Source organism: Cyprinus carpio, chromosome A19 (assembly GCF_018340385.1).
Source record: "Cyprinus carpio isolate SPL01 chromosome A19, ASM1834038v1, whole genome shotgun sequence".
Lineage (NCBI taxonomy): Eukaryota > Metazoa > Chordata > Actinopteri > Cypriniformes > Cyprinidae > Cyprinus > Cyprinus carpio.
In genome coordinates, this window is record NC_056590.1 from 21,260,122 (window position 1) to 21,275,906 (window position 15,785).

Genomic DNA, 15,785 nt, shown 5'->3' on the forward strand with positions numbered 1-15,785 from the left:
GATCTATTGAGGTTGTCTAAATACTTCCATCTCTGAACGAGGCAAATACGTGTAGCAGAGCAAACTGCTCGCAGCTGAAACCCACCCCGAGTTTGATGAGTATCACTTGTAACTGAGCAGCTGCTGCCACTTGAGTTCCCTTAAAATTCATACAGGTCCTTCACTCTGCTTTCAAAAAGCCAACTTATTACAAATATTACATAAAATTAAAACAAAACAAAACAATAACAACTAGAACAGCAAATCCTGAGATAATATATTTAAAACGAGCCATTTATATTTCATTTGCAGTATATGCAATGAAAATAACCAAAATATTGCCTCTTCAACGTTTTCATGCTTAAAAAAAGAAACGCAAATAGAGCTACATATCAGAATACCTGAAATGTTCACCCAGAAGCTGTTGTCACAAAGATCATACATTTTTGTGGTCATAAAAAGCTTCACACATAACAAAAAGCAACACTGTCTAATCCATCTAGCCAGTTTTAAAGCAACAACATGTACATTTTAGCGCTCTAGCGGTTAATAAACAGAACTGCACGCATCCCGCGGAAGAACATTCTAACCGGAGCTACTTCTCCAAGTTTATGTCTATGGCGATTCACGCAGGTATGTGTTACTCCGCAGCTGTGACGACCCGAACAGGCTACAATAGTCCAAAAATAATTACTTATTATAAATGTACCGTAGTGGTTTGGTAGATGAATTTATGATGTACTTGCGCATTATATACATTTTGCAAATTTTGAACACAGAAAAAGTTACATATTGTTGCTTTAAATAAATGAACCTGGGCCCAAACTTACTTTGTCGGTATCTTCTGACACAACTCAATCTATTATTATTACATATTAGATAGAGTGTCAAATTAAATTCATGGTGTTTAATGTCAGTGAAGTTACTTGGATTTCATCATGTATACAGTGAAATGATTTGGCCTCCTTGATAGCATCACATTTTTTACACTCAAAACTAAATGGAGTGTTATACAGTAGGTCCAACTGAGGAACATTTCAAAATCACAATCAAGAAACACACAACTATGATCATTCTAATGTTTGCATTGTGAATGCAATTTAACCAAGGAAATATATAAAGCCTTGGTTACTTTCAGATGCTTGTGTGTTCTCCCAAATATGTGCTAGAGATACATGCTATAACTTACACAAAGCTGGTGACTTGGCCCCACTTACTAAAACACAAGTTCACATACTCAAAACACACTTACAAATCAGTTCAAATCTGTGGTAATGTGTAGGAATCAACACATGCTTAAACGACTAATCAGCTTCAGTATATTTGACTGAAGTCTCTAACATCACAGAAGAAGAGTTAAAATGTTTCTCTGTGTTGTGAAACTCTAAACGAAAAAGTTAGCACCGCAAATTAAGTGCATGGTGTATTATAAGCAACGTGAGATTTGGAAGACAAAAATGCCCTTGTTATTCAGACTGTAACATTCATGAAGTCAATTATTAACCCTTTGATAATACCATGCTTCTGAAATACCTCCACAGTCACATACATGGTTACCTAAATGAACTCCACTATAGTTCACAGCCCTGTTCAGTCCTTGTGTTTATCGTGTGAGCTTCTCCTTCCTCTCAACACTGTACTCGTACTTTCCCAGGTTTTTGGGCTCGCTGCTTGGGATGCACCAGTCATCCGCTTCTGTGCTCGTCTGATAATGCCTTAAGGCTGACTTGTTGAAGACAGGAAGCCTTTCTATTGATTCAGTGGATAAGGCCTGTGGAAAAAGAAGGGGAAAGACAAAAGGAAATTAAATAGTTTTAACATACTTAAAAAATGGTGTCAAATTTCAGCCAATTCTAAATTGTAAACGTGATATCAAGTTTGTCTTGCATGTCAAAATACTAAAAATACAGTCATGTCAATAAAAAACCAACAAATAAAGAAAAACACAAAAAATTTCAAAACCAACAATCTTCAAAATATCTTCTTCTGTGGTTGTTTTGGTTCCAATTGACATTGCAAACAGTTTTGGATACAACATTCTTCAAAATGATTTGCAGAAGAAGGGAAACCTTCAGGCTTAGAATGACATGAGGCTGAGTAAATATAAGCATTTATCCGTCAAATAAAAAGCGATCCCAGATTGCATTGTGACAAGCTCAGTGGGGGAAAAAAATCCAATACTGCGGACATAATTTAGATATTTAATACCGATGCTTATTACCGTATTGTGCTGTTAGCTTAGCAATATGCTAACAACAGACTTCACTGAAATCAATCGTGAGTTGAGTTTTTCAGTGTGGAATTGTATCTGTGTGGCGTGCAGAGTTGTAGAGCGCTTCTTATGCTGACTCTGCCTATAGCTAGAAGGCAGCTGCCTATGTACACTGAAAAAAAATCTGGGTGTAGGATTTACTTTGAAACAATTTAATTACAAAGAAGCAGCAAGTAACATAATTAAATGTGAAATTTTGAAGTAGACAGACTGAAATAGTGTTTTCTTTGTTTTATTTACAATCTCAAAAAAAAATCTTTTTTAAAAAGTGTAGGTAGTAGGCAGTGAGGCAGCTCACTAGGTAGTGCTAGAGTGTACCTTCAGGTATATGACTGCTGATGTGCCGTATCCCTCCATAGAGTAGAGCTGAAGATCTCCCTGGAAGTACTTGGCATAAAGGCGGGAAATAGGAAGACCATAGCCAAAACCAGCCTGCGAAGAAATGGTACATTTGTGAGAGAAAGAGAAAACATTACAACTGCATCACAGTGCTAATCTGGTGTAAACAACAAACTGAACTTTTGGTAATTTTGCTAATTTATAACCCTGTAAACTCACAGTTTACTTCAAAACTTGACTGTGGATCAAAGATTTACCATGTGGTATCACTGCACAACAAAGACAATCTGCATAAAAGTATGTTTAATTAGACAGCTCGGTTCTTACCAGGGGAGCATTACGCCCGTTTTCTGCCACAGGACTCGGTGCAGTTGAATACATGTAGCTGAAAAGTCTTTCGATTTTCCTCAAAGGAACCCCACCTCCTCTGTCAGACATCTAATACAACACAACAGTCATTACAAACATGTTTTGGCTCTCACCTCTCCTGCCAGTATGTTGCAAGCTAAAACAGAGATAAAATATTCAACTTCTGCTGACCCGTTACATCTGTGCGTCTGAGAAAGCAAGAGCGCTGAGGTGTTAAAGAAAGCTCACCTTGACAGTCAGATCTTCTCTTCCTAGAGAAACTTTCACTTTGATTGGTGGGAGATGTAGGCTGGTCTCATGGGTTTCTACAGTTGCTCTCATTGCATTCTGTTATAGAGAAAAAACACATTGTCATCAAATTTGTCATCAAAGTTTTAGTCATTATTCACTCAAAATCTAGCTCTTGAATCTCATTTACACTTGCATATATCTTGTTTTGTAACCAATTGTGATATACAAACACTCTGTAAAAACTAATTTTGTGTTCTGCAGAAGAAAATAAGTCATACAGGTTTGGAACAATATGAGGGTGTAGTAATGATAATACATTTGCCTCTTTTGCTTTGTTTATGCAAGACTATCATTGCATGGGCTATAGCTACTATAAAGTGATTCAAGTACCTTGAAGAGCTCAAAGAGCATGTGGTACAGATGAGAAGGCACATAAACTATATGTATAAGGTCACTGGGTCCTTCAACTGCAAAAACAACAGATATATCGATTCAGTAACAGTTGAGTAACCAGAAAAACAAGGCCATAATATGCTAGCCCAAATGAATTTGTTATTTAAGAATGCAAAGAAGAAATCAACACTGGCATGTTGCCCAAGCTAGTCAGGTATGAAGCACATGATAGAGGTTATGCTGGCTAATTTGTTACTATGTGTTGTTAAAAAGGTGACTAGCCACAATGGTGGTCATTCAACCTTGTAGGTTCTCTTTGCTTGACACAATAGTACACTGCTTTTTGCATGTCTAAGAGATAAAATGAGAGATCATGGCAACATTTTGCCATTATGTAACCGAGTACACAGTGCTGCTCCTATCAACCATTTCTGTATGGACAAACAGTGATAAGATTATAAAGTGCTATTTCTGTCTACACGGATAAGTGATTTAATAACATACTAAATGTGGTTGTATAATAGTTCAATTCTCTTATGAAAACAAATTCAATTGCATAACGCTATAATTACTATCAGTCCACATAATGCGTCTTACTGTACATAAATATACTGTAAATGTACAGTACATGACACATGAACCTTAAGCAATCCTTCTAATATGCTGTTTGCTGCTTAAGAAACATTTCAGAGCACCAAGACTGCATACACATTCTTAACAAACCAAAAGACCCATACAATTTGAATGATGAGACTTTGTTTCTTATCAAAAAAGTAACAATATACTGGAAGTTTCCAATTAAATACCCAGTGTACCGTTATACCCCTATAAGATATATAAACTAAAATAAAAACTAAACACTAAAGAAAGACCCATACCGAAAATGTTCGATATGAATACGTGTACCGCTATACCCCTATAAGATATATAAACTAAAAGCATAATTACACACTAAAGAGTCCAGGCATGTTTTAATGCATGTAGGACAATGCATGCTGGCACCATCCCACACTGTCAAATAACTACAGACTAACATGAATCAATAAGACTGTAAATAAGAGTGTAGAAAGCTCCACTGCAGAGTTCAGGTTTTCATGAGTACAGCTCATGACTCACCATGCAAAGGACACACTAAGACTGAAAGTTTGAGAGAGAAAATTCTCGCTCACAGTTCACTTGTTTGATTTCCACTTCGGGAGAGGTCAAGTAGTACTGATCACACAGCATCTTGGCACTCTCACAGGCATCTAGAGACAGAAAGAGTGAGACACAGCGTGAGTCGGCCCATGTAGGGCCTACAATTTCCATTTCACCCACAGTTTATCGGCTTTCTTTCACAGAGTAATTAAAAGTGTTACACAGGCAAAAAAACATGGTTAATTACCTTTTACAACCTCCACAACATCACAGTTTGGGTCGATACTGCCAATGTGTTTGGGGTGGGCTGGATTTGTGCTGCCATCAAAGATTAACGCTAAAATGAACACATTTTATTTGTAGGGATGCATGATATATAGGTACTACATTGTGTATTTTAGCGATTCTTAACTAACGGTATTGGATAAAATGTTTCTTTTTCTTAAAATAATTAATATTTGTATTAAGCAAGGACACATTAAGTTGATCAAAAGTGACAGTTAAATACATTTACAATGTTACAAATTACTTCAATTTCAAAAAACACAAAGAATCCTTAAAAAAATATCAGTTTCCACAAAAATGTTAAGTAGCACAAATGTTTCCAACAACGGATAATAGTAATGTTTCCTGAGCCCCAAATCAGCATATTACAATGATTTCTGAAGGTTCATGTGACTGAAAACTTCTACGTTATACATAGTTGATATATATATATATATATATACATATATTATATATATATTATATATAACTACTTTTTAAAAACTTTTTAAAAAATCCTACTGACCACAGACCTTGAAAATGTTAGTGAATATAAGTCAATATAAGATATTTAACTGTGTTTGCTAATTTCCTCTATATTTTTACATTTCACTTGCCATCAGATAACTGTGTTTTTAATAACACTGTTAAATGAATCCTTAGTAAATCTCAAAACAAATATCCGTTTTACATACTGTACAATATAAAGTAAATCTCAAAACAAATATCCGTTTTACATACTGTACAATATAATGGCTAAATTCACTTGAACCATTTAAAATGATAAGTGTTTCAATTTGAATTTATTTAGACAAAATACTACAGAATTTAAAATATACTTTCTATTTATCAGTTATGAAGCTATAGTACATTACATTATCAGCAAATTGCTAATCTCTTGTTTCAGCTATGACCGAAATACCCATCCTTACTTGGCCAGGTCTTTAGTAAATGTCCTGAACACTTACTGTGCTGATTCATCAGCATGCGTGTGGAGATTCGGCTCATGTAGAAGCGGTCCAAAAAATACTGGACGTTCTGATTGGTCACGGGATCCACGCCAAAGGCCTCCTTGTACTCCAGCACTCCCTGGGCCATGGTGGGCACCACATTGTTGTGCCTGTTCCTGACATTGATCAGTGTTTCTGTGAATCTGTGAGACATGCCATCCAGGTAAACACACTATTAGAGGTCACTTAGAGCAGGCTGCAGCCAAGTTAAACTAAATGTGTAACATTTATGAAGGACTCTCAGAATGCTCCTGAATACTGTACTTACTTAGTTAGGATGATTTTATCATCAGGGTCTTTCTCCAAAAAGTCAACAAGCTCCATCAGACTCTGTGCATACCTGTTTTTGAGAGTAAACAAACAGTCAGGGTTTATTTTTAGACTGGCTTATATACAACTCATAAATGTGTTAACTTTATATTCAATTTCACTTTCCAACTAAATGAAAACATAAATTTTCGGTTTCAGAATTTGGCTTCAAAAAATAATTTAGGTGCATCACTATTTCCAAATGAAACAATGCTGAATTCAATCGAATGAGATCAGAATCAAATTGCATTGAAAACCTGTGAATCAAATTGAAATTGTGAGATCTGCACCAATACCAGCTCTATTTGAAACACAGCCATAATACACTGCACACATTATGTAATACTGTGTATTGTTTCCTTTGAACTACAAAGCCAATATAGTTGTTTGTCTGAATGGCTAAAGGAGGTGCAAAGTACTGACAGGTATTTACTCTAAACACGGATCCAATTCTTATCACTGCTCTCCCAAAGCTGAATGGTGATTAAAAAGCTTTGCATGGATAATTTGTGTAAGTTGGCATGGGAGACGTGTTGCATGGAGAACAACATGTGACACAATGTACTAGCTACAATTCATCTGAATGACAGTGTTCTGTGTCAGTGTGCTGCATTGCCAAAGAGGACTTGTTTACACTGAGACCTCTAGGAAGGTTGCAGTGCACACTTGTTTGTGTACAGTGTCTTATGCTATCTGACACCACATAACATTTTAATGAACACATTTGAAAGTTCCGTTTAGTTCACGTTTTGATCTCAGCATGATTCTTGAGATTCTAGAGTTTTGAGGACAAGGACCCTGAAACAAACATATGAAGATTAAAACTCAAGTTATAAAAATATTTTTTTACAACAACAAATCTGTTTCAAACAGGGAAAACCAAAGGCAATTGTAGCATTTTGTACACTGTCCTTCATAACTCACAAACTATTGCGAATCTACCTGGCATTTATTGGAATAATATACTGTAATATAACAGAAATACATGATAAATATTTTGTTAAAAAAATAAATAGACATGATAAAAGGAAACATAACAAAGAGTATGCACAGTACATTTATAAATAAATAAATTTAAAAAAAAAATTGTTGAAAAAATTCATACTTTTTCTCAGGCATTAGTACTTCACTGAGTGTTGTAATGTTTGCTTGTTTGTTCTTGAATAAATGTGTGTGTTACTGTCACAGTGTCATGTATAGTTTTCATAAAAGCCTCTGCATCCAGCAAAGTCAGCGGAAAATGTTCAGTTTACATAACCCCCATAATTACAGTATTTTCAGTGCATTCCAGTTGACTTGTTGAACACAAAACCTCAGCTAAACTTTGTAAGATGAAGGTCAATAACTACAACCGCTCATTTTGAACTTATAAATAATTCTTTCCTTCAAATCCTGTCCATTCAGAAGTCTATTCTTAAACAGAAAAGCCTTCCATGAAGAACAAGCTATTTAAATCGCCTGCACGTTCATTCACCCCACTTGAAAACCAGTACTCTGTCTGCAATTTAAATAGATGATATTCATAATTTACTCATTCAGTCTTGTTTTAAACCTTTTGCTTTCAATAGAGAAGACAGGTGAGAGTGACAGGAAAGGGATCAGGACGTGACAAAGGTCATGCTCTGACCCACATCCTCATGAGCAATGGTTCCAAACATGTACCACCTGCTAATATTAAAATAACATTCAGCATCGCGTTAGTTCAGTCAGGCCACGTTAGTCACGCTTGCATCAGCCGACAGTCAGCTGTTCCTGACGTGTACCAATCCAGTCTTGATACCTATCACATGCGGTCTATTTAAATTCCCATTCTTCAGCGTCTCTTCCGTCGCATCGCTGCTTGCAATTAACTCCCTCCTCCAACCCCAACTCCACCAACTGAACCTGTAATCCAATCTAACTTTGGTCTTTCTTTACAGTCTCTTCATTGGAAGCAGTCTCTATCACATTTCATTTACAACTCATGTAATTGTGAATTGTAATTATGTATGCATATAATGGTTCTGTTCTGTACCCCAGTGGGGTTTGTCTTGCTGCTCTCCCCGCTCTGTCCAAGCATGGCAGCATGAACAGGCGTGTGGAGTGTTGCCCAGAACATAACCATAACAAAAACACTAACTGTATGCAATATAATTGTAATAAATATACTTGACAGAAGTGGTCCTGATTGAAATATACCTACACACACTTACTTTTTAGATTTCAGTTAATTTATCTAGTAGTTTTAACAAAATAGCTAAGAAAGATCGTTTACTTGTCTGGTCTGTGGGCTGTGGATTCCTTAAATGACTCCTTCAAAAGGCCAGCTGTCTGTCCAGCGTCTTTGTTTTCATGAAACAGCACTAATGAACTTGGACCTCAAGTTCAAATTTCAGAACATAAATTTTATTGGTTCATTTTTTTATTGTTATGATATTCCATGTAAAGCCACCTCAAACCTATTCAACCTCATCAAAATGTCATTAAGTTTTAGCAAGATGAAAAAACTGCCATCATCATTGCTTAAACTACAGTTTAATTTCTTGATTAAAGGGACTTTTATTTGCTCTCCAGCTTAGAAGGTCTTTATCTAAAAGACTTCATGGTAACCTTTCGTTTGAAGTCATGTGCTGAAACGATATGTCATATATGTCATATGAGTTGTTAAAAGGTAATAGAGAGTCTAGAGTAGGCTGAAATTCACCACAGTGGAGCATATGGCACTTCAGGCAGTCTAGAACAGCATGTCAGCTGTGGATCTTACCAGCTTTGAAGCAGCTTCAGTGAAGGAGTGCTGAGCATTTTGTCCGGGAGGAAGTCGATCTCCTTCATGATGTTGGCTAACCGGACAGGAAGCTCTTGCCTTAAAAACACGAAGGAGGTCTTTTCACAGGCATTGGCAGATCCTGTGAGCAAAACGGGACGACATTAGTAAGAATTTCACTCTTGAACTTGAGATGTACTGCATACCTGAAAATCACTATACTGTATAGTTAAGACCAATATTTTGGTCTAATCCCTAACTAGACATCAGTTTGAACATATGTGTAGACTCCTAAATCACTGTGGAGTTTACAAGTTAGCTTTGTAATATGAAATGTCCTGTAAAATTACTCTTTATATTAGACATTTGTGTATTTTAAATATTGGTCTTTCTTTTATTGTTCTTAAATTGCTGGTCTATTTAGTACTGATGTTTTAACAAAATATTTCAGTTTTTATTTATTTTTATTTTTTTTAAATGACAGTTGTCTTTAAGAACATGTAACAATGCTAAAAAATGAATAAAAAACATACACATTGTCCAACTCGTGTATTTGTTATTACTTAAGGTTAAAGTATATTAAATATATACTGTATATGAGTATGTACAGCTGTTAAAAACAACATCAATGGTACAATTTATTTGTTGGGTGATATGCAATTTATATATCATCGAACAACTATATTAAAGTTATTTGAGAGATTTTTTGTGATTGCACCAGCCAAATAACATTAAGAGGAAGGTTGTGTTTCAAAACCTGAGAGCTGCCTATATAGACAGCATGTTGTGCATTACAGCTGCATACAGGTGAACTCTGCAGATATGATGCAGACAATACTGTATAAGTAGGTTAAGCTGTTCTTATGAAAATGGTTATACATGGCACAGTAATATTAATACTATTGTATTTTGATAAGGTACATGATACTGTATATTCCCCATGACAAATAAATAAATACCATGCTATAATGTGCACTTGTTACTACAAAACTGCGTTTGACCTTTTTATTAGTGAGCTCACTAGGTTTTCAGACACAACCTCAATGAATGAGTGGCTCTATCAGATCCATTTCAAACAGGTAAACAACTTACCAAAGTCAATGAACTGCTTCATTGAGAGCGGGGTCGGAGAGTACTTTGAGAATCTGTCCACTTGTTTAGGTATGTTCAGCTTTGAGCTGTTCTTCAGCATGATCTGCGCGAACTTCATGTTGATCTTCAAGTGAAATCCACAGATCTTGAAATGTTCCCACCGAGTTTTCGTCCTGGTCTCATCCGATGCAGGTCACAAAGTTTGACATTCAGAGCCTGTTACTTCATCACATGAATGAAGATCTCCGCAGAAATCCGCTGTGATCGGACTGTCCGGCGGAAGAGCCCGTCTCAATCGCTCTAATTCGGTTTAATTTGTCATTGCACCAAAATAACTGACCAGCACAATGTACAAAACAGGGTACAAACACAACACAAGGGAGGGAGGGAGGGAGGGAGGGCAGAGGGGAGACTGTTACTCCAATATGCGTAGATAGAGTATTACAGATTTTAACCCACACATCAAGGTTTCTCTTTCTATTCTTATCGGGAGTTAAAACGCAATCATTGAGATATATAGTTGATAAAAAGAGACTGATTATCTGATTTCGTTAAATTGTGGTCCTTGTGCAGCCAACAGAAATGGGTTTCGCAATCTACGTGCTGCACATCTATATCGCCCTGTCGTTGACGCATGCGCACAGCTCATGTAGAGCAAAGGTCTTTGGGAGGGGGACCTGAGACACAATTTTTATTATTATTATTTTTTTTTTCATCTTCAGTGGTGTATTGTACAGCGTGTTATAATAACCTCAGTTACTTCTTGTAATGCGACAATATACAATATTTTGAGAAAACCATTTTTTTTTTTTTTAAATGCAGATTTGGTGATTAAATGCAAAAATTCAGGGTTATCAGTACTAAAGGAAAAATATTAAAGAAACAAACAAAAAATTATATTATATGAATATACTCACTATACAATAATATAATCTAAAGGACATGATATGAAGATATGATAAATCCTTTTGCTGTTTTTCATTCCTGTTAATCTATGAAGTGACCTATTTCTATTTTAAAATGAGTGCATTTTTTTTTTTGCAGTGACCATTTACATTTTAGGCACATTTCGGCTGGTCAGGCTGAGAGACCTGAAGCCCAGCTTAAACCAGCAAACAATCTTTAGGCGGGTTTTTTATTTATTTTATTTTATTTTTTATACTCCCTCATCATAACAACTACTCCACCATCTGGTGTATAACAACTAAAAAAAACAACACTACTTCTTCTTTTTATTTATTTTTTTCAAAGTTAACCATTAGTGCAATGTTTGTTACTTGCTCAAAACAAAACTAAGCCACCCTAAAACTAGCCCTGATCTTATCTCATTCTGTTTTAAGAGTGGTTTTTGGTCACTTTTAAACTAGCTGAGTACTAGACATGGCGGGAAACCAAACTTAAAAACATAATAAAAAACAAAAGATAATACAACATCCCCTACAAAAAAACAAATAAATAAATAAATAAACAGCTAAAACCAGCCTAAACTGTTTGGCTGGTCTTAGATGGTTTAAGATGGAAATAGGTGGTTTTAGCTGGTCCAGCCTAAAACCAGCCTGCTTACCAGCTATGACCAGGCTGGACAACCAGCTAAAACCAGCCATCCAACTTTTTTTCAGCAGGGATGTTAAGCTGGTTTGAGAATCAACTTATATAATCTTCTTAATTTATCATCTTTATAATGTTAAATATTTAATGGTTAAATCGCCTGATGTTTACATCTTGTACATCATGCAGAGCAGAATGCAGAATATCCGCTAGGTGGCACTGTTGCAGTGGATTAATTTATTTCTACATCTAACATCATTTTGGAAGGGGAGAGGTGGGATCTGGGATCTTTTAGTTATCTCGAGGTAGCAAGGCGGTCTGTGAGCATCTTGCCACCTCTGAAAAATGTAGGCCATTAGCCTTAAATTTTGCCAACAGCTTCGATGAATTTCTAAACGATCACATCGTATAATCTCAAGCATTTTTAAATCAAAGGGCCGTATTAAAGCGGATGGCAGATTGTGTGCATCAGCAGTGATACAGCACATTTACAGTGGACAGCATCCACACTGGGAACAGGTAGGAAGTCTCACACACACCCGGTGCATGTTTCTCATGCTCACATATCTGTGGGGTTGCATACGTGCATTTTGTTGAAACGGCGCGCTGTGTTTCATGCTTTATGTTCGATGACTTCATAATCGCATATGGGTTATGACGTCATCGTGCCTCTCCTGGTACCCACTGTTAGCAATAGCAACGCTGACATCATTTGTACATCCAAATGTATCATTGTCGGACACCTGTGTAATATAACTGGATTTTCAATAATTGTATATTCTATGACTCTCAGTAATCGAATTTGAGTCTGTTGTGGCAACAAATCCATCATTATGGTAGTCCACCTAATGTAGCATCCTCACAGGACCTTATGAACCTGTCCACATCATAAATTTGACGCTTTCATGGTAATTTGCAATCAAAATGCCAGTTTTTATTTATTGATTTGTGTTATTTTAATGCATTTGCATTTTGTTTTGTGCCATATATGGTGTTTTTATTAAGCTTTAATAAAGCTTCCCCCCACAGTCTGATATTGTTTTGTTGTTATTACCGCTCCATTTCATCACATTTATTCTTTATGTTTATCATTTGATAAAGCCTAGGATTTACAGATATAAGAAGTATTATTCTTAGATCCTATGGATATAGACATCTGCCACACCCTTAATACAGAAACAGCTAGTTTGATCCCCTAATTCAGCAACAACAACAAAACAATAAATACTCTTTTTTTGTTGTTGTTGCAGAATTAGGGGATCAAACTAGGTTTCAAATGCCTCATAAATATTTAAAATAAGTTTTCTCATAAATGTATTGTATTACATGGATATATGCCAAGGCATTTCTGTTGAAAACACAAACGGTCCTTCAACTTGAAACTGTGATGTTCACTGCATTACTGAGTGATTAACTACTGCTTTTAATGAACAAAACCTCTGAATATAGTTCTGAATATAGTTCTGCTTCCACTGGGATGGATGTGAAAACTGTGGGTCTGTGGTGTAACTGTTTTGTCGCAGGACAAAATGGCTGATAAGAGTGACCTAAAAGCTGAACTTGAGCGCAAGAAACAGCGCCTTGCTCAAATCAGAGAGGAAAAAAAGAGAAAGGAGGAAGAAAAAAAGAAGAAAGAGGTGAGAAAATATTTTAATGAGACTTATTCAGAATGTGGTTAGAACTTAATATGAATATCTGAGTATGTGTGTTTGTGTGTGCATTCGTAAACAGTCAGAGACACAACAGAAAGCGGAAGCTGTTCCTGAGGACTCAGATTTGGACCGCAAGCGCAGGGAGACTGAGGCCCTCCTCCAGAGCATTGGAATCTCACCCGAACCTCCATTAGGTACAGTACACAGACTACTGGACCGCGCTAAAATATCCATCTGCACCGCAGCCACCTCACTCAACAATGCCTGCCTCCAAAACACATCGGAAAACTGCCTTTTTACCTTTGCCAAGATCAGGCTGTGTAATATTCTGGGTTCCCTTCATGTCTTTGAATGGGACTTCATCCAAACCTCTTTTTAGGCTGGCTTTTCCCAGTCTTTTTTGTCTTTTGGATTCTGCATTTTAGTCTTTTTACTACACTGTATGTCCGGAATTACTAATCCTGTCAAAGTTGTTTTGTAATTGGTAGTGAAATTCTAAGGTTTATCCAACAAAATAGATCTGCCCAGTAAGTCACACAAATATCTAGAGCTTTAACATAGACACTAATTAATGCAAACATGAGCAAATTAAGAAACCTACAATTACTTGTTATATGAATTATTACAGTCATTGTAATCCCTTTCTCTGCTACTATCGCCATCTAGTGCAGAGCTATGTACATTACAAATATGGGCTCCATACTCACCACATTGCCTTTTAAATGAAATCTGATTGTGAATGGTATAAATTAGTGCAGTGTAAATTTAATACCATTGTTTAAAAAAGTAGCTGGTTAAAATGTAGCTTAATTTTTTTTTATAAATTAAAAGAGTGAACGGCATTTTATTTCTCACTGTTTTTTTTTTCTTGTCTGTTAATAGTCCCGACTCCCATGTCCCCATCAAAGTCAATGAGCACACCCAGCGAGACAGGCAGCCAGGACTCGGTTGATGGAGCAGCTGCTGGAAGGTATTTGACACCCCTAAATCTCAATGTACCTTCAGGAGACACAAATCTTTATTGTTTTTTAGTATCTGAGAGAAAAACAAATGCTTCAGTAAGGTAAACAATACTTGCAAGTTATTAACAATCCATTTTATTTTATTTTAAATGATCTATATATACCACAGTTCAAAAATTTGGGTATATATATTTTATATGTAGATAGCTTGTGTTTAAGCAGGTAACACAAGTGTGGCTGATACCCATGTTTCTCTGTCTTTTTTTATGGGATCAACAGATATAGGTAAGAATCATTCTGTGGTTCCTGTAATGTGCTCATTTTTTTATTTTTCCACTTCATCTGTTAGCCTGAGACAATATAAAAGTATAAAGTCTAATTCCATTGATACTGAAATGGAGAGTTCATGAGACTGCCTGATCAATTTAGTGGGCAACTAATCAACCTGAGAACTTCCTGTAAGAGAAATAGTTATAAGATGAGATGATCGATTTTTAACATACAGCATCAAAAATAACAAGCAAGAGTGTATCAGTGCCGGTGGCAGTGAGGGTTGTTAACAGACTCGTTTTTCTTTCTCTGAAATCTAGACAGATAGCTGCAGTCATGTGGAAAGGGGAAGGCTGATGCGACTGCTGCTCTGGCCTGTAATTAAGTCTGCATAATGCAGAAGTGTGGCACGTTTGACACATGATGTGCTCGTTTGTCCCTGTCAGCGCTCCCTGCAGGGGGCTGGACTGAAGGGATATTTCCAGGACATATCACTGACTTCATCTTTAGCTATGCAGTACCACTGCCTCATGATAGCCTGATTGTCACAAAGGATTTAATCATTCCCTCTCCCATCAAAGTCATCATAAAAATTACCAATCATCTATAACTCTTGCCCTCTCCCAGGTCAGGGGTCAGTGACATTAGTAAGCATAAAACAGACACAAACTATGAAAGGTATGTATCTGCACAAAACCCTAACCCAGAATCCCAAGCAGCCCCTTTGAAGGGAACGTGTGTGCTCTGCTATTAAAGTCCGCACACACTCTATCTCATTGACATTGATAAAAGCAGAGCAGTTTAGGTTGTTCCCCCCGGTGTGACTGCTTGATGCCTGCTGTTACCTTGAGCCTTGACTTCAACAATTCCTCTTGCATGGTTAAATTGGAGCCATTTGCAGCGACGTGAATGACAATACGGTTTTATAAATGTCATCACTGGTAAAACAGAGTGTCAGTTTGACACGCTACCCCTCTGGCTGTGTAAGTTGAGTGAAAAAAATTAATAGCTGTGTTTGTGACTTGTACTGAAGGTTGAAGAAAAAAAGTTTACAAGGTCAACATCGTTTTGACTTGTTTCTATAAGAGAAAATATGCACATCACAGCAAAGCTTTGCCTTTGTGGGTCATATAAGAATAGAATATGTATAATTACAGAATATACTGTATATACTGTATGTGCTATATTATGACCACCAATTGAAACACGTCATGT

The 15,785-nt window shown here is 36.5% G+C and overlaps 2 protein-coding genes across 4 annotated transcripts in view; one reads left to right on the forward strand and one right to left on the reverse strand.

The window, feature by feature from the left end:
- Nucleotides 1-367: 367 nt before the first annotated feature.
- pdk4 (pyruvate dehydrogenase kinase, isozyme 4) lies at nucleotides 368-10,720 on the reverse strand. The gene is made up of 11 exons (XM_042776991.1): nucleotides 10,139-10,720; nucleotides 9,047-9,188; nucleotides 6,263-6,334; nucleotides 5,953-6,137; nucleotides 4,968-5,057; nucleotides 4,753-4,830; nucleotides 3,581-3,657; nucleotides 3,188-3,286; nucleotides 2,918-3,028; nucleotides 2,570-2,683; nucleotides 368-1,750 (listed from the first exon to the last, which is right to left on the reverse strand). Exons 1-11 carry the CDS (start codon nucleotides 10,254-10,256, stop codon nucleotides 1,583-1,585), a joined length of 1,254 nt encoding a protein of 417 aa, XP_042632925.1. The 5' UTR covers nucleotides 10,257-10,720; the 3' UTR covers nucleotides 368-1,582.
- A 1,223-nt stretch (nucleotides 10,721-11,943) lies between these two features.
- Nucleotides 11,944-15,785, forward strand: part of LOC109062620 (cytoplasmic dynein 1 intermediate chain 1) — a 59,531-nt gene continuing 55,689 nt past the window's right edge. Inside the window, exons 1-5 of one of the 3 annotated variants that reach the window (XM_042776982.1) lie at nucleotides 11,944-12,205; nucleotides 13,210-13,323; nucleotides 13,418-13,532; nucleotides 14,221-14,308; nucleotides 14,580-14,585. In XM_042776982.1, the coding sequence (XP_042632916.1) occupies nucleotides 13,216-13,323; nucleotides 13,418-13,532; nucleotides 14,221-14,308; nucleotides 14,580-14,585 (317 nt within the window). In that variant the 5' untranslated portion in view covers nucleotides 11,944-12,205; nucleotides 13,210-13,215. The remainder of the gene's footprint in view (nucleotides 12,206-13,209; nucleotides 13,324-13,417; nucleotides 13,533-14,220; nucleotides 14,309-14,579; nucleotides 14,586-15,785) is intronic. The other 2 variants (XM_042776981.1, XM_042776984.1) reach the window with 2 other exon arrangements.